The sequence below is a fragment of the Chiloscyllium plagiosum genome, chromosome 1, assembly GCF_004010195.1.
Source record: "Chiloscyllium plagiosum isolate BGI_BamShark_2017 chromosome 1, ASM401019v2, whole genome shotgun sequence".
NCBI classification, from domain to species: domain Eukaryota; kingdom Metazoa; phylum Chordata; class Chondrichthyes; order Orectolobiformes; family Hemiscylliidae; genus Chiloscyllium; species Chiloscyllium plagiosum.
The window spans coordinates 19661770-19681393 of record NC_057710.1 but is presented as its reverse complement, the minus strand read 5'-3'; the positions used below and the strand labels follow the sequence as shown (position 1 = coordinate 19681393).

At 38.4% G+C, this 19624-nt stretch overlaps 1 protein-coding gene and 1 pseudogene across 1 annotated transcript in view; both read left to right on the top strand.

Moving 5' to 3' along the window:
• ctnna2 (catenin (cadherin-associated protein), alpha 2) overlaps nucleotides 1–19624 on the top strand; it is a 1205477-nt gene that overhangs the window by 244955 nt on the left and 940898 nt on the right. Inside the window, exon 7 of the mRNA XM_043699324.1 lies at nucleotides 806–1009. Within this exon, the coding sequence (XP_043555259.1) occupies nucleotides 806–1009 (204 nt within the window). The remainder of the gene's footprint in view (nucleotides 1–805; nucleotides 1010–19624) is intronic.
• On the top strand, nucleotides 10815–10940 carry LOC122555955 (annotated as a pseudogene).

Here is a 19624-nt window from a genome sequence, read left to right as displayed (position 1 = left end):
AATCCATGCTGACTTGTTCTAATCCAACCCTGCTCTTCCAAGAATTTAGAAACCTCATCCTTAATATAATATAAAGTAATAACTCAGAAATTGTGTTTTTCAAGATGATTCCCTAGCCATTTTAGCTGCTTCAGTAATTTTTAATTCTGAAAATCATTGACTTTCACTTAAGACTGTTGTCTAAGCTTAGTTACATTGTTGACAGAAGTAGTTTTGTAAAGATGAAGATATGATAATCTCATTGTCTCTTTGTTCTCAATCCATATGGACACCTTCTTGTAATTTTTCTTCCTATCTCATACTGAGTGCTCTCTCTTTGGTTAGCTCATCAACACGTACTTTCATTACTTGTTTCCTGGCTGTTTTTAGTAACGTGCCATGTTTTTATCTGTTTCTGCATCTATTCTTTAGCCTGTTCCAGCTATGTCCATTCTCATTTCCATTCATGAAATGTCAGATCAAACTCAAAACAGTCTACTCTGGCTTTGTATGGTTCTAAAAGCTTAAAAACTTGAGAAAGTGACAGTAGATGATGGAAATTCATCCCCAAATATCTGAGGAAACAGCCTGCCATAGCTTTCTATGTTCCTGAATTCTTTCTTCCCTTATTCTGTTTATAAATCCATTTTTCTTAATGTGAAACAAGTTCTGTGGCAGTCTTATCTCTTCACTATATGGTTATTAAGATGAAGTGTGAATGACAAACATGCTGGAGGAAGGGAATCATCTCAAATTATAAGTTGAAGTAAGGCCAGTAATACTACATAATAACTGTTTTTCCTTTTCTGTACATTTTATCTTTCAGAATAAGATAATTTTGGATCCTATGCACTTCAGCGAACAGCGATATAGGCCATCTCTTGAGGAGAGGTTGGAGAGTATTATCAGTGGGGCTGCACTGATGGCCGACTCTTCATGCACACGTGATGATCGACGTGAGAGAATTGTGGCTGAGTGTAATGCTGTACGACAGGCTCTTCAGGATCTTCTAACTGAGTACATGAATAATGTAAGTTATATTAAACCAATTTGCTTTGGGCCTTATGATCCTTTGTGCCTGTATTCGTTACAAATTTGGAGTTAACTTCCACGTAAAATTGCACAAATTGGTTTTCATGATTCAATATTATTGACAGTCATTTATTTGAAGCAGAAATTAATATTACAACCAAAAAAATCTATTCCCAGAGTCTTCAAGAAAAATGTGATTAAAGGAGTGATGCAATTAGTTGTTAAGGATGTGCCTTTTAAAAATAAGGTATTAGAATGCTGTGGTATATTGGAAGTGACAAATTTATCAAAATTGATTGCTGCTCCAGGAAGCTATTGTTCATCGTTTTCACTGAATCACCATTTTATGGAACATATCTTGAGTATTTTTCATTAGTTAATATCATAAGAAAAATAGATAAACCAATGTCTGATGCACACAACCATAAGAATGCAATGCAACATAGAAATTGTAATCTAACTGTTTATGTAATAATTCTTAGTGAGCTTACATCTGCAATGCATCTATGACATTTTTAATATTGTGATCCAACACTCAATGGTAAACTATATGATCTAGTCATACCCTCTGAGAAAGTATGGCCCATCATTTTATTTGATTAATATGTATTCATTTGCTGGTTTTAGTTAACATAGAGACTTATATTGAGACTTAAATGGAGACTCATGCTAGTAACTACAGATTAATGGGTTGGTATGTGCAGTGTTCCCATACTGTAGGGAACTATTCTACTAGATACATAAATTAATTCTCCATTAATATGTGCACAACATAAAATCATATTTTGTGGTTGTATATATCTACTGAGTTGTAGTGCTTGAGTGGAAGATATTAATTGTACAGTAAGAATGGCTTTTCCAAATGGGATATGATGATGCACTAACTTTATTGGTTTCCTTCAATGTTCTTGGACTAAATAAGTAACACAGCTGCTATCAGTTCTTTATGGCTGAGTCAGATGTATTCATACAAAGAAAAATGATTTAGAATATATTTCTGGCCATGCTATATCTACTCTTGTTCTGCTAAACCCATTTTCACATAAGTGGCATTCTGTATAAATTAAAACAACCTGACTTTGGCAGAGTTTTTGCATACGGTAAAACAAAACCATGAAAGTCTTCAAAATACGTCTACAGATCCTTCTTTCTTTTGCTATCTTATAGATCTGTTGTGGTTTAATATTAGTCAGATGACCTACCACTATAATTTTCAATTATTTAGCCTATTTAGCTGGTTTGCCAGTAGAAACTAGATAAGATATATTTACTTCATTTTTGCACCTAGATGCAATCAGGGTCATTGTATTCTGCCATGTTTTATTTGCTGTGCATGTTTCAGTGTCCCAATGGAATATTGAAGATACTGTTTCCTGATTGAGTTTATATAAAGCTATAAGTAAAAGATCCATATTTCTATTAGACAAGGGATATGGAGAAGAAAATATATATTAAAAAAAGAGTTACCATCCAGATCAGCAGTGATATCAGCAGTGAATTGAGGAAGAAGCTGGAAGGCCTGAATAACCTTGTGTTGTTCTTGTGTTCCTGTACAACTTGCTGCTTAAGTAGTACTTGCAGCAGAGAAGTGGGCTTTCAAACAGACCCAATCAATATCTTAAGCAATACAGAACGTGATCCATGTTCAACTGACACATGAATGGTTCTAACAACTAAAACCATTGGCAGATCATTTTCTGGAAAGTAGCAATGAATTTAATTGGTTTGCTGTTTGTAAGTTGTCCAGCAAATGTTGAGAAGATGAAATGTCAGAAATTTCATGAAGATTACTGCTGTAGGCTTGTGAAAATGGTACCTTACATTCAACTGCCCAGTGAGTTTTAAGAAATTGCTGCCTTTGAATAGGTAATATGAAATGAATTTGTAGTATACTTATAGGGCTTATACTTAACTGCGTTGAACCCTTTAATTGTATTACTCCTCTTGCATTCCACTTTTTCTCTTTCTGGGACAGAGTGATTAATTGAACTGTAGAATCCCATTCCTCAGGGAATGTTGAGATATCAGCCTAGATTTTATTACTGCATTATGTTGACACTACCATGAGCTTCCAAAGTTAAAATAGCAATAGGCAATCATGTCTGTTTAAATACACATTCATTATAACTTCATTTTTCATTTACAGCTATCTATCTTTGTAAAAATAATTGTTTTATGAAAAAACATACTACTGGCCTTTATGTACAAGCTGTTTTGCTACTATGCTATTATGTACTGTTATTGTTTTTGAGGCCTTTCAGCGTATGTTGTCCTGAATAGTTTACAAAATTTGAAAATTTCTTTCAAAATATTTATAAACCACCCAACCTCATCTTTAATGTGGGAAGACTTTCTTTTTAACTGAGGGTGAGAGAAATTTAGTACAATCATGGCTGATCTCATCTCGGCTTCCCCTTTACTACCTACTCCCTATAATGCTTCAACCCTTAATTAATTACAACATGCTCCTCGTGCATTCTCACTTGTACCTTGTACAATTGTAGCAACACTTCATTTATATTCTGTTCCTTTAACAATATCAACATTCCATTTGCCTTCCTTTGACCTGCTTTAACTCTACGCAAGTTTTTTGCACTTCATACTCAAAATGGACTGAGGAGAGCTCAGAGGTGGCATGAGAATGTTTAGCAGGAAGGATTAGGGAAAACCCAAAGACGTTCTACATATATGTGAGGAATAAGAGAATGATCAGAGAGAGGGTAGGGTTGATCCAGGATAAGGGAGGGAACATGTGCCTGGATTCTGAAGAGGTAGGGGAGGCCCTAAATGAGTTTTTTGCTTCAGTATTCACTGGAGAGAAGAACCTTGTTGATAGTGAGAACACCGTGGACCAGGTTCATAGGCTTGAACAGATTGATCTTAAGAAAGTGGATGTGCTGGAAATTCTGGGAAGCATCAAGAGAGATAAGACCCCAAGGCCAGGCCATATCCAAGGTTGCCACGGGAAGCGAGGAATGAGATTGCTGTGCCTCTACCGATGACCTTTGCATCTTCACTCTCCAAGGCAGTAGTAATGGATGACTGGAGGGAGGTGAATGTTGTTCCTTTGTTCAAAAAAGTGAATAGGGAAATCCCTGGGCATTGCAGACCAGTCAGTCTTGGTAAGCAAGGTACTGGAAAGGATTCTGAATGGATTTATGACAATTTGGGAAAACATAGTTTGATTAAAGACAGTCAGCATGACTTTGTGAAGGGCAGGTCATGCCTCACAAGCCTTATCACGTTTTTGAGGATGTGATGAGACAAATGAAGGTTGAGCAGTGGATGTGGTATATATGGATTTCAGTAAGGCATTTGATAAGGTTCCCCATAGTAGCTCATTCAGAAGGTTAGGTGGTATGGGATACAGTGAAATTTGTCTGTCTGGATACAGAATCGGCTGGCCAAAAGAAGACAGCGAGTGGCAGTGGATAGAAAGTATTCTGCCTGGAGGTTGGTGACCAATGGTGTCTCTCAAGGATCTGTTTTTGGGCCTCTGCTCTTTTTCTAAATGACTTGGATGAAGAAGTGGAAGAGTGGGTTAGTAAGTTTGCCGATGACATAAAGATTGGTGGTGTTGTAGGTAGTGTTGAGGACTGTTGCTGGCTACAACATGACATTGACATGTGGCAGACAAGTAGCAAATGGAGTTCAACCTGGATAAATGTGAACTGATTCATTTTGGAAGGTCAAATTAGAATGCTGAATACAGGGTTGAAGACAGGATTCTTGACAGTGTGAAGGAACAGTGGGATCTTGTGGTCCATTTACATAGATCCCTCAAAATTGCCATCCAAGTTGATAGGGTTGTTAAGAAGGTGTATGGTGTTTTGGCTTTCGTTAAGAGGGGAATTGAGTTTGAGTTGCGAGGTTTTGCTGCAGCTCTGTAAAACCCTGGTTACACCACACTTGGAATATTGTGTCCATTTCTGGTCGCATCATAATTGGAAGGATGTAGATGCTTTAGAGAGGGTGCAGAGGAGATTTACCAGAATGTTCCCTGGATTGGAGGGCTTGTCTTATGAAGAGAGGTTGAGTGAGCTCGGGCTTTTCACATTGGAGAGAAGAAAGAAGAGAGGTGACTTGATAGAGGTGTACAAGGTAATGAGAGGCATAGATAGAGCAGATAGCCAGAGAATTTTCCCCAGGGCAGAAATGGCTGACATGAGGGGTCTTAATTTTAAATGAATTGGAGGAAGGTATAGGGGAGATGTCAGAGGTAGTTTCTTTACGCAGAATTGTGGGTACGTGGAATGCACTGCCAGTGGCGGTCATTGAGTCATAGACATTAGGGACATTTAAGTGACTGCTGGACAAGCACATGGATGGCAGTAAATTGAGGGGTGTGTAGGTTAGGTTGATCTTAGATTAAGATAAATGCTCAGCAAAAGGGCCTGCACTGTGGGCTGAAGGGCCTGCACTGTGCTACTGTGCTGTACTGTTCTATGCTCTATACACAAGTGCACGTAGATCCCGCTTCATCAAGGGTTATGGTGGTTGACAGGAATGTGGAATTCAAAACACAGGCAGATCAGCAATGGTCGTACTGAATTGCCGAGCAGGCTTGAGGAGTTGAACAATCTCCTTCTACTCCTAATCCATATATTTATGCTGCTTTCACCGTGCCATCAGCATTTGTTAAAGCTGTTAAGTTCCTTCACCAATTCTTTGTTTCTTCACTTCTTTCGCCTCCCTTAAAATGCTACTCAAAACCTACTTTAACCTAAGAGTTTTTTTTGCTATTGTTCATTCAAATACCTATTTATTGCAGCGATTGACTTTCTATCTTAATAACTGAATTTGCTAATAGTGAAGTAATCAGTTTTGATTTCATACTGGTTCATTGTTACAGTCATTTTTATTTATAGCATTGCTATCGTTCTGAAATATGACAATATTTTTCCAGGTCAAGTCATTGCTTCTTTTCTGAACAAGTCGTCTGTATTTCTTTTATGCACTGTTTCCTTTGATTGCTCTGGCTCATTGCTATAACTGGGATCTTGCTATGTAGAAATTGTTTGCATTTTATCTACAAGTTAACAATGGCTGTTTTAAATAATGCTTTAGGAGAACCTGATGTTGTAAAAGCTGTTGTAAATACAAGTTACAATCAGTTATCTCCACGCTGCTCACTCAATCTTAGTACTTGATTGGATGACAATATTTGATAAATCCATGAAGATTATGCTTCTCAGCGAAGAAAATGAAACTTGAAATTGCATGGAGTTTGGTGATTATATTACTGCAATCTGCTCTCTGTAGTTGAGCAGCTTTTTTGAAAATTTCTTTACACTTTAAATGCAGTGAAAGTCTCTGATGCTGAACTAATCAAACATATAATCGGATAGATTTTCCAAATATTTCCAAGATGAGCACTTGATGTAAGAAATTGAAGAATGTTACTGTGCTGTATTGATATTGCTAGATGTTTGCTTTGAATTTCACAACTCATAAAATGCCTCATGATTTTACACTATTATGTCCACAAAATAGTTTCAGTACAGTTACTCAAAAGAAAAATTCGGGAGAGTCATAAAGTGTTAACTATTTTTTAGGTTACATATTTCTGCCCCAATCAACCTCTGCTTTTGAGGCCAGTGCAGAGTAGGAAAAAAATACTTTAATGATGCTACAGGGTAAAGTTTGTTTTCAAGTCTCCTTTTACTGCTGTGTCTTTTTCCATTCTCCATAGATTTTTTAAAAAAGTGACCATCAGGCAAAAGTATTTCAGTCAAACATTGATATCTGAACCACAGTCAAGTATGGCAAAATTTTAGAAGAAAGAAAGCTAAGTTCTAATTACTGGGTCATGTGCAACAAAAATTATAACTTTAAGCGTAGTCACCCAGTTTAATGCATTTGATCCCATTGATAGATGACCATATGAATAGTGAGCTTGAAACTCTGTGGATAGAAAACTGTGTGGACCAACTATTCTGCAAATATTCAAGCTTTAACTTGATTTTTGAAATAAAACATTGCCTGTTAAAAAGGATGTTGCTTACAAAATTTGTTTCTCGGTTTCATTAAGTTGAAAAAGTATGCTGTTGATTTTAGACTCATACATTGAAATTGTTCTGGGTTAACCAATGTGGTGATATGCCATAAATGGATTTCAAATGACAATATGGTGTCCATATCTGTTCTAAACATTGTGATCAGTGATAGGTGACACCTGACTGACTCTTGGAGAAGCACTGAATCATCAGATTGCATTGATTTAGTTAGGTGAGCTCACAGTCCAATTTATCAAATGATTTGTATGTTATTCATCACTGACCTGTGGAAGAAATGCTTAGGAAGCAGTCTCCATTAAAGCTGTAAATGTTTCAAATGGCTTTGTAATACAAATGGCTTTGGTTATGTTTATTGAGTCAGTGTGTGGTCTAATTTGGTAAAATGTTACTATTTATGACATTGTATGAAACTGCAATCAAAGAAAACCACTACTGTGATTGCAATCTTTAAAGATTTTGAACATAAGCAAGGTGGTAATTTACAACATCTGTTTTCCATGAAGATATTTCATGCAGAAGTTAAAGCACGGTGCTGTGCTGATTTTGGAGGTTTACTTAATTTATTTCATTCCTATTAGTGCATTATGAGGAGTTTTGGTGACAGGGAGAGCATCTTGTCATATTCTAAGTCAAAGATGGTCTGGTACAGAGTTTTTTGAACATTGCAATGAGTGTATTTGTCATAAGTGGATGTATATACAGTCTTTTTTGGGAATTTGGAAATTTAGTTTTTAACAAAACCATTTGAACACAGGAATACAAAATGCACCAGGAATAAATGAATAAATTATTCTATATTTAATATTTCATTAAAATGTTAATGTGTGTCTTTGTTGGCTTTGACGGAGGTGCCAGTGTTGGGCTCCTGATGGTGGTGCTCTGAAAGCTAGTGCTTCCAAATAAACCTGTTGGACTATAACCTGGTGTTGTTATTTTTAACTTTGTTGGCTTTATACTTGTTGAGGTTGAAACTTTATTGCTGGAACAGCACAGCAGGTCAGGCAGCATCCAGGGAACAGGAGATTCGGCGTTTCGGGCACAGGCCCTTCTTCAGGAATAGATTCCTGAAGAAGGGCCTGTGCCCGAAACGTCGAATCTCCTGTTCCCTGGATGCTGCCTGACCTGCTGTGCTGTTCCAGCAATAAAGTTTCAACTTTGATCTCCAGCATCTGCAGACCTCACTTTCTCCTCCTTTATACTTGTTGAATATTGTAAAATGAGCTGAATAGTCTTATAATTTGGCATTTCTTTAAATAAAACCTTTGTAGAATTAGGATTTCATTGATCAATTGAACTCTAAAAGAGGAGAGGATTAGAAGCGGGAATGCTTGAAACAGAGTAAGGATGTTGCATTGATACATTCCACATCTTATTGTAAACAAACACAACTGCCATATGAGTTTGACAAAGTACATTACAAAAGACGAAGCGATAAGAGAAAAGTCCACCGTATTGGAGTTACTATATTAGCTCATTGATAGAAAAGTGGCTCATGGGCGGACAACAGCAATGGGCTTCAAAGGGATTATGCTGGGATGATATATATTAAAGACTTGGAAGAAGGAAGTGAATACACTGTAGCCAAATTTGAAGATGACACAAAAATAGATGGAAAGGCAAGTTGTGAAAAGGATACATTATTAAGATAAGTAAGTGGGCAAAAAGTTGGCAAATGGAGTATAATGTGGGAAAATATGAAGTTCTCCCATTCTGGAAGGGAGAACAAAAATGGCATTATTTAAACAAAGAAAACCTGCAGAAAGCTGCAACATCAAGGGATTTGGGGTACTTGCACATAAAACACAGAAGCCTAGCAGCAAGTAATCAGCTAGGTTAGTGGATTGGTGGCCCTTATTTCAAAAAGGTTAGAATAGAAGGAAAGAGAAGTCTTACTGTAACTGTACAAAATGCTGTTGAGACCATATCTGGAGTGCAGCAGAAGGCCTAGATGGATCACCCAATTATGACTTCTGGGTGAAGATTGCTGCAAATGCTTCAGCCTTATCTTTTGCACTAATGTGTTTCTCATCATTGGGGATAGGGATATCTTTTGCACTAATGTGTTTCTCATCATTGGGGATAGGGATATTTGTGGAGTTATTTAATTGGAGAGGTCTTGGCAAAGTGGTATTATTGCTATACTATGAATCCAGGCACCCAGAGAATGTTCTGGGGACCCAGGATCGAATCTCACCATTGGCAATTAAGTTCAATAACATTTGAGTTCAATAAAAGTGTACCAAGTTAAAAATCACAACACACCAGGTTATAGTTCAACAGGTTTAGTTGAAGCACTAGCTTTCAGAGCGCAGCTCCTTCATCAGGTGGTTGTCCTCTAGCCAAGTTTGTGGATGATGCAAACTAGGTAGAAAGACAAATGATGAGGATGACACACAGATTTTGCAGAGGAATATAGACAGATTAAGCTTGTGAGCAAAAACTTGGTAGGTGGAAATTAATGTGGAGAAATCTGAGATTATGCACTTTGGCAGGGACATTGAATGAGCTGAATATTATTTAAATGGAAAAGACAGCAGAAAGCTACAGCACAGAGAGATTTGGGAGCCCTCATTTAAGAATTGTTTAAAAAAGTTAGCATTCAAGTGCTGCAGGTAAATGTAGAAAGATAGAAGATAGGAAAAGGAGTTTGCCATACAACATTTGAGCCTACTTTGCCATTCAATATCAGCATGGCTGATCATTGAGGTCAATTCCCTGATGCCATCTTCCACAATATCATCTTGGCCTCAAGAGCTATGTCCAGCTCCTTTTTAAAAACACACAATGTTTCGCACTGAACCACTTTGTGTGGTAATGTATTCCATAAGCTCACCATTCTCTGTTTTTTCCTCATGTCAGTCCTAAACATTTACCACTTATCCTTAAACTATGATTCCTGGTTCTGGGCGGCTCCACCAAATCTTTGCAGCACTGCCTCTAAAGCAGAATTTCCTTCGTCAAATAAGGGGATCAAAACTGCAAACAATTTTCCACACCAATGCCCTGTATATTTGCAGCAAGTGATCCTTATTCCTGTACTCAAATCCTCTTGCTACTGTGATAAGGAAGGCAAATGAAATTTTGGCACTTAGAGTCATAGAGATGTACAGCATGGAAACAGACCCTTCGGTCCAACCTGTACACACCGACCAGATATCCCAACTCAATCTAGTCCCACCTGCCAGCACCCAGACCATATCCCTCCAAACCCTTCCTATTCATATACCCATCCAAATGCCTCTTAAATGTTGCAATTGTACCAGCCTCCACCACACCCTCTGGCAGCTCATTCCATATACGTACCACCCTCTGCGTGAAAAAGTTGCCCCTTAGGTCCCTATTATATCTTTCCCCTCTCACCCTAAACCTATGCCCTCTAGTTCTGGACTCCCTGATCCCAGGGAAAAGACACTGTCTATTTATCCTATCCATGCCCCTCTTAATTTTGTAAACCTCAGCCTCCAACGCTCCAGGGAAAACAGTCCCAGCCTGTTCAGCCTCTCCCTATAGCTCAAATCCTCCAACCCTGGCAACATCCTTGTAAATCTTTTCTGAACCCTTTCAAGTTTTACAACATCTTTCTGATAGGAAGGAGACAAGAATTGCATGCAATATTCCAACAGTGGCCTAACCAATGTCCTGTACAGCCACAACATGACCTCCCAACTCCTGTACTTAGTACTCTGACCAATAAAGGAAAGCATACCAAACGCCGCCTTCACTATCCTATCTACCTGCGACTCCACTTTGACATGATCAGTGCAGTGCTTCTCCCAGGACCAGGCTATCCCTCAGTGCAGTGCTTCTCCCAGGACCAGGCTATCCCTTGCACTTTGGGTGTGCTGATGCCTGCGATGTCCCCAAATGCGGGGTACTCGACTGCAAAATTTGTGGCACTTGTTTTGAAAGGAAAGGAGTATGAAAGTAGGGAGATGTTGCTAAAATTGGTCAAGGGACTAGTTAGACCACAGTTGGAATTGTTATGAAGATGGGTGTACGGTACCTTTAAGAAAGTTAAAAGCTGGCAAAACTACCTGACAACACCAAGTGTTCTGAACGAGGTATAATGTAATCTTTTGGTCCAGCAGCTAGTGTAGTGGTTGCCTGGAGCCAAAAACAAATTTGAATTTGGCCAATCAGTTTAAATTATACTCCAAAGAAATATCAAACTCCAATCAAGTTTCAATTGAGTATATTGACAATGTTAAAAGCCAATGGCACAATCCAATGCTTTGGTGGTATAACACTGGGAAAAATTGAACAGCTGGGAGAGGACTGCCAAACGACCAACAGATGTAGGCTGCTAGTCAGTACTCTGAGAGGTATCTGTCTAGATATGGAGTTTGCACAGATGAAAAACATCAACATTGACCTGGAGAGCAAATCTGCAGAGGAAGATATAAAGAGAAGATTCGACCGCTAGCTGATTTTGAATTTTTCAGTAAATCTTAATCAGGGGTTTTACAGATGAATATCATAGAAGAGAAAGTAAAAAATAGGTTAAAGGAAGGAGTTGTAAATAGTTGTTAGTTAATTATTCTCTGTTACACTTTAAGAAATAAAGCTGTTAATTTTTACTTTAAATAGTTCTTGGCCTCTTGAATTTTCAGAGTACTGCATGGGATAAATCTTTTCTATGTTGCTGGTTTCAATTAACCAAGAGGGTTTACCCCGTGACGTGACAGAATACTGTGAACTGTTTTGGGCCCCTTACATTAAGAAAGTTTCATTGGAGGCAGTCAAGCAAAGATGCACTAAGCTAATACCAGCCGTGGAGGGACCGTCTTATGAGGACAAGTTGAGTACATTCGGTCAGTATTTGTTACAATGTAGAAGAATGGGATGCAACCTTATTGATTTGACAGGGTTGTGACAATGCTGTTCCTTTAACAAGGTTACTTTGCCCTTGTTTTTTTTTTTAAAAAGGGTTTATAAAGACAGAGGTTCCAATATGTCTGGAAATATCTACTTGAAAAGGCTTTTGTGGTTTTCTTTGTAAAAGCACTTGTACAATGAAAGAGGAGTGGCCAGTTCTCTCCGTTCAGGTTTTAGGAAGCAGTCTGTTTGAAGTTGCTCAACATGTTTTTAGCTGGGATCTCAGAGAATCTGCTGGACGTAAAGAAACAGCTCCGTGCTGATTCTCATTTTCTCACTCTCACTCTCACTCTCACTCTCACTCTCACTCTCTCTCTGACATCTCTCCTGTCAGAACCTGTGTTGGTTTTACCTTTCTTGCCAAGGGGGTGTTTATGCGGATATTTGGCACAGCATCATTAAGTTGAATGGATTTTCAGATAGGTGAGGTCATTCTAACTTTGGTTCTTTTTTATTTGTGTTTCATTCAGTAGTCTGTAAATAAATTCTCGTTTGTTTAAAACTGAGTGTTTGTGCCAGCCGTATCACTCCTGGAATATCCACTTAACACCTGCTTAAAGCAACTAGAAAAGTTAGGGTCTGGGCTATCTTTTTGAAATGTTTTGAGTGAATCTGGCCGATCCATAACACACTAAGGGTTCTTTGTGGGATTTATTCCATAGTTCCAATTTGGGATGAGGATTGCTGGACTCAAAAGCAGCGAATGGTAGGTGTTTGTGTCTTTTGTTCTGGATGTTGAATTTGGTTTGTTTAAACTGTGCTTAGTGTGGTAATGGCTCTTTCAGTCACTGAGAGCTTTCTGGAGGTGAAAGAAGTGACTTTGGATTTTGCAAAAGGTGAACAAGGCAAAGCTGCTGGAATTGTCAGTCAAGCTGGAGTTGGTGTTACCTTCGTCTGTAAGAAAAGGAGAGACAGTTACATCAGTAGTTTATCATTTACATTTGTTGGACACACCATCAGAATCTTTAGAAATGGCTAAAATTTAATTGAAAATGAAGCAGCTTGAGTTAGAGGCAAAAGAAAAAGGGAAAAAGGAATGAAACTGTTTAAAGTATGATATAAAGCAGAGGAAAGAAAAAATAACAAAAGGCCCTAGCAGAACAAAAAGAAAAAGAAAGTTTGAACTTCAGAAATTGGCACTTAGACAGGAACATTGATTTAAAAGGATGGAGGTGAAGGCAGAAGGTAAGCTTAGTGAGGAAAAGAGTGAGTATAAGCTAACCCATGGCAGCCAAAGACCTTGTGAGGATCTGTTTAAATATATGCAAGCATTGCCAAAATGTAATGAGAAGGATGTAGAAGCCATTGTCATCTCATTTGAGAAGATGGCTAAACAAATCAAGTGACCAGTGACCATTGGGTTTTGTTGATCCAAACAAAACTTGTAAGTAGAGTTAGTGAGATATTTGCATCACTATCAAAGGAGGTATCGGGCATATGAGGAGGTGAAGAAAACCATCTTAAGTGCATACGACCTTGTGCCAGAAGCTCACAGACAACATTTCAGGAATCTAAGGAGGGGCCCTGGTCAAACCTACATTGAGTTTGAATGATCAAACAAAGTAATTTTGATAGGTGGATAAGGGCATTAAAAATAGAACAAACCTATGACGCTCTTAGAGAGATGATTATTTTGGAGGAGTTCAAAAATTCACTTCGTGAGGTAGTGAGAATTCATGTGAAAGAGCACAGAGTTAAAACAGTGCAATTAGCAGCCAAAATGGCCAATGATTGAGTTAGTTCATAAATCAAAGTGTGGCTTCTAACATCAATTTCAATCCGTAAAGGATAGAAATTGGGGAAAAGATAAATCCTCAAATGATAAGGGAAAGATAGATCTTGGTGAAGATCAATAGCAGGGTAAAGAGGAAACCCTTAAAGGGGTTAGAGAAGTTACAAAGCTTGGGTGTTTTCACTGCAATAAAGCAGGCCATGTGAAATCAGTGTTGGGGGTTTAGAAAAAGCACTGAGAAGCCAGATGTATGAAAACAGCATAAGCCAGTGAAGTTTGTTGGAGTGGTAACGGAAACAATGGAGACTAAAATGCTGCACTAGAATGTACAACCTGGTTGGAGGTTGGTTAAGGAGGAAGTGCCAGATCTTCTTAAACCATATACTTACGTAGGTGAAGTTTAGTTGCATAGGCCAGGAGCAGTAGATAAAGAGATTACAGTATTAAGAGATACAGGATCCTCTCAAACCTTTTTGAAAGATGAGATCTGAAGGACTATTGCCTGTAATGGGAATTTTGTTGGAGTGGTAACGGAAAGCACAGTGGAGGCTAAAATGTTACACCTGAATGAGTGAGACAAGAAATGCTCAATTATATAAAGTGAGGTTGGATGTCCAGTGAAGAGTAGAGGTGTCATGGTAGGAGTACTGGACAAACTCTCACTCCAGGAATACAATTCATCCTTACTAGCAATATAGTTGGTTAACAGGTAGTAGTGCTGCCTACTGTGGTTGGAAAGCCAGTGGAAACGCAGGCAACGGATGTTTTGCAGGATACACATCCTGGGATTTTTCCTGACTGTGTGGTAATGACATCACAAAGTCACCAGTTGAAACAGGAGAGATCAAAGAGTACAGATAAGAAACTTGAAGTGGAAATATCATAGATCCTGTGTGATCAAATGTTTGAAGCAAACGAGGAGCAGATAAATGACAAAGCAGATATCTTTAGCTCAGAGAAATTAATTGACTTACAGCATAAAGATTAAAATTTGAAGAAATTGTCTCAAAAAGCATACATGGAAAAAGAAGCCAAATGTATTCCTGAATGCTGCTACTGTAAAAATGATGTCTTAATGAAGAAATGGAGACTATCACATTCAGGCAGGTGAGAAGTGGGCACAAGTTCAACAAGTCGTATTGCCAGTGGGTTATATAAAGGAGGTGTTTAGGGTGGTGCAGAAACTACCGGTAGGAGGTCATTTTGGGGTCAGAAAATCTCAAGCTAAAATACAAAAACATTTTTACTGGCCTGGACTGCACAAGGATGTAGGTGATTTTTACACATACGTCGTACATGTCAGGTAATTGGAAAAACACAAGCGGTAATAAAACCTGCATCTTTAATACTTTTTCCTGTGTTTGAGGAACCTTGTACAAGAGTTTTAATTGATTGCATAGGACCCCTACCTAAAATAAAAAGCCAGAATCAGTATTTGTTAACAGTAATGGACGTAGTCACCAGATTTCCAGAGGTCATTCCATTAAGAAATATCACAGCAAAGGATTGAAGAGGAGTTACTTAAATTTTTTCACTAGATATGGATTACCGACAGAGATACAATCAGATCAAAAGTCAAACCTTACATCAAAATTATTCAAGGATGTTATGGACAGTTTAGGAATAAAACAATTCAAATCTACTGCGTACCATTCAGAATTGCAGGGAGTGATAGAAAGGTGGCATCAGACATTAAAAACCATGTTGAGGACTTATAATCAAGACTATCTAGACGATTGGGATAAAGGAATTCTGTTTATACTTTTGCCATCAGAGATGCATCAAATGAATCAACCAAATTCAATCCAGTCTTTGGGCATGAAGTGAGAAGACCACTAAAATTAATTAAGGAGCAATTGGTAAATCATAATTCAGAGTCCACATATTTGGACTATGTGTCAAATTTTAGGGAATGATTAAATAGAGTGGGGGAGTTGGCTAGACAGCATGTAAAAGTATCACAGCATACAATGAAACAGGAAGCAGACAAGAAATCAAAAACTCGCAATTTTGCTATTAGAGATAAAATGTTAGTGTTATTTCTGGTGATAGATAAATCTTTAAAAGCAAGGTTTGGTGGACCTTATCAAGTTGAATGGAGATTGAGTGAGGTGTACTACTTGATAAGAAGTCAAGATAGAAAGAAATCGCACAGAGTGTGTCATGTGAATATGCTCAAAAGGTATTTTGACAGGGTTGGAAAACAAAAGAAGACTTTGTTAGTGATTACAACACAGAGGGAAGAACCAAGTTCAGAGGATTTTGAATTGGACTTGCCTCAAATTAAATTAGACAATGAGAAAGTTGCCAAAACTTGGGAAAAACTTTTGAGTTACCTTCCAGAGGAAAATCGAAATGACTTGAAAAACTTATTGCTATCGCATGGGGAGATATGTGGAAATAAGCTCAGAATTATTATCCAAATTAAACATGATGTAGATATAGGAAATGCTGTTATGATTAAACAACATCCTTGTACGCATAACCCTCTAAAATTGGCACAGGTTCAAAAACAGATTGAACGCATGCTCCCAGATGACATAATCGAAGTGAGTTTCAGGGACTGGAGCTTACCTGTAGTCATGATGCCAAAACCAGATGATAACCCAACGGTTATGTGTCGACTACCGCAAAGTCAATGCAGTTACAAAGACTGATGCATATCTGCTTCCACATTTGGAAGACTATATTGAAAGGTTGGGACAAACAACTTATGCTTCTAAGTTGGACTTGCTCAGAGGGTACTAGCAGGTACCTTTGTCCGAAAGAGCAAAGTCAATTTCGGCTTTCGTCAATTTAAAGTTATGCCATTTGGTAAGAAAAATGCACCAGCTGCATCTCAAGGACTAACCAATAAGGTCATTTCCAGATTACCCAATTGTGTTGTATTTATAGATGACCTGGTGATTTTTAGTCACGCAAGGAAGGAACATTTGCAACTTTTATTAGACTTGTTCTCTCGACTTCAGAAAGCAGGCTTGGTGATAAAGCTGGCTAAAAGTGAATTTGTCAAAGCCCAAGTCACCTTCCTGGGCCATGTTATTGGACATGGACAAATGGCCATGGAATACAAAAACAAAGGTAATTGAGGCATTTTCCGTACCATCGACTAAAAGAGTGATACTATGATTCTTGGGATTGAGTGGATTTTATCAGAAATTCGCACCAAATTTTAGCAGTTTGGCTGCTCCACTCACTGAATTATTAAAGAAAGGCAAGAAGTGTTGGTGGATAGCGGACTGTCAGAAGGCATTTGACAGACTGAAGACTGTTAACCACTGCCTTGGTATGAGCTACACCTAATTATGCAAAGCCATTCAAGATGGCTATCAATGCGAGTGATATGGATGTCACTGCTGTGCTCTTACGAGAAGACGACAAGAAGATAGGAAAATCTATCGGATATTTCTCCAGGAAATCAGCCGAAATATTGGACTGTTGAGAAAGAGCTTTGAACTTGGTGTTGGCGATACAATATTTCAACACTTGTGTTACCAGTGCAGGTGTACAATCCTTTATCCGAAATGCTTGGGACAAGCTGGTTTTCAGAATTTGGAATTTTTCAAATTTAAGAATAAGTGACAGTTTGATGATGAAAGTTTTAAAAAATTTTACCGGAGTAGCAGACTCACTGAGTAAATCAGGCTCTGAAACAAAATTGAGGCGTGCCTGTGCTGGGCCACGCCCCCACATGTTGCATCTGAGTGACACGCATTGAGTGGATGTCAACTTGGGTTAACTTTGCAATAGGCAAAAGTGAGTACTGCAGATGCTTGAAATCAGAGTCTAGATTAGAGTGGTGCTGGAAAAGCACAGCAGGTGAGGTGGCATCTGAGGAGCAGGAAAATCGACTTTTTGGGCAAAAGCCCTTCATCAGGGATTTCGGGATTTCTGATAAAGGGTTGTCAATCTGTAATGTATCTAAGATAATCACTTGGACTGATCACAACCCATTGAAGTTTGTGGAGTAATTTAAGGACAAAAATTCCAGACTGTTTAGATTAAGCTTGTTGTTAAAGTCATTCAATTTGAAAATAGTGCATGTGCTAGGACTGGAAAACGTGATTGCCAATGTATGTGTGACGATGCTGCTCCTTTAACAAGGTTGATTTGCCTTTGATCTTTTTCGAGAGCGGTCATAAAATCAGAAGTTTGATATGTCTGGAAATATCTACTTGAAAAGGCATATGTGTTTTTTTAAAGACACTTGTACAATGGAAAGGGAGTGGCCAGTTCTCCCAACTCAGCTTTTGGCAAGCAATCTGCTTGAAGCTGCTGACTAGGTTTTTAACTGGGATCCCAGAGAAGCTACTGGACCTAAGAAATAGCTCCACACTGATTCTCTCTCTCTGTCTCTGACATTTCTCCTGTAAGAACCTGTGTTTGATTTTACCTTTTTTCCAAGGGGGTGTCTATGGGGATGTTTGAAAGAGTCAAATGGATTTTCAGATTAGTTAAGTTCTTCAAAATTTGGTTCTCTTTTATTCATGTTCCATTCGGTAGTTTGTAAATAAGTTCTGTTCTGTTTAAAACTGAGTAGTCGGGCTAGCTGCATCTCTCCTGGAATATCCACCTCACACCTGCTTAAAACAATTAGATAATTTAGAGGCTGGCCTACTTTTTTGAAGTGCTTTGAGGGTGTTTCTCCTGGTACATAACAGGGTCAATGTGGAAAGGTTGTTTCCCGTTGTGGACAGTCTCGGACCAGAAGGTATAATCTCAGAATATGACAGAAATGAAGTGGAATTTCTTCTGTCAGTACTTAGTCAATCCGTGGAAATCTTTGCTGTTGAGGCTGATTAATAAAATTATTCAAGGCAGGTTTAGGTTTATGTGGAAAATATAGTAAATTGGTATCGAGGATAGTCAGATTACCCACGATCTCATTGGTCAAAGAACGTTGTTGGACTGAATGGCCTACTTCTGCTCTGATAGCTGATGGCTTTATAATCGCATTCAGGCAAGAAATTAACCTGATTCATAAATACTGATTATTCATACTTCATTAGTTTTGTTAGCTTAACCAAAGAGGAAACTCTGATTTAGCCTATTTTAATTCAAGCTCTGAAACAGAAATTTTACATTTTCAGGATCTCCACGAGGTCCCCAGCATTGCAGAAGTATATTGCCCATGCCACGAGGGTGCTGAAAGCAGAAGTGATCCTTCTTTACAGAAACAAATTGGATATGAACTTGAAAACAAATTAGAAGTCCCAGCATACACTAAGTTGCTTCTTCCGTGCTCTATATGTCTCCGAATAGAATTCTATTATCAAGTTAAGTTTCAGTAGTTGGCATGGTTGTGAGCATTGCTAAGTACGATAAGAGGTGCTGGCTGGCATTTCTCATGGGATTATGCAGATGTCAGCTGTTTGTGTATGCAAAAGGTGAAAGGTGACTCTTGTGGTTGGAGTTGCCACATTCTCTGAAGGAATAAATGGACTAGTACCACTGCCCTGCCTTTTGTTCCTAGCTGTGCATTTTTTATTGTTCAGATGATGTTTCAATTCTCTATTGAAAGCCATATTTGAATTTGTTTGGCTTAACAAGATCTGCTCCCCATTAATAGTTTTGATCACTGTCTTCTCCTTCTACTTTACAATGATTTTGGATGGTGTTTCATGACACTGTGCATGTTGACGCTGTTCTACCGAAGTTGGCTTTTCCATTCACTCAGTCTCCTATGTCCCTACTTATGAATGTCAGGAGATAAGTGTATACTGAATATATACACTACATTTTTATATACTTTTACAAGATGGTGGAAGTGGCATGGTAGGTGGTGTTTGGGCACCAGGCCTGTCTGCTCCCTCTCGTATGACCGAACACATGCGTTTTGTATATTTTTTTCTTCATTGACTTTTGAATCAAATTCACTTTTTCTTTCTGTGGCTGCGGTGGTGGAGCAAAGTTATAGGGAGTGTTGAGCTTTGGATCTGTTCCATTCCTCATGGCCATGGCTGTCGCAGCTTGAGCAGCTGTTCCAGCA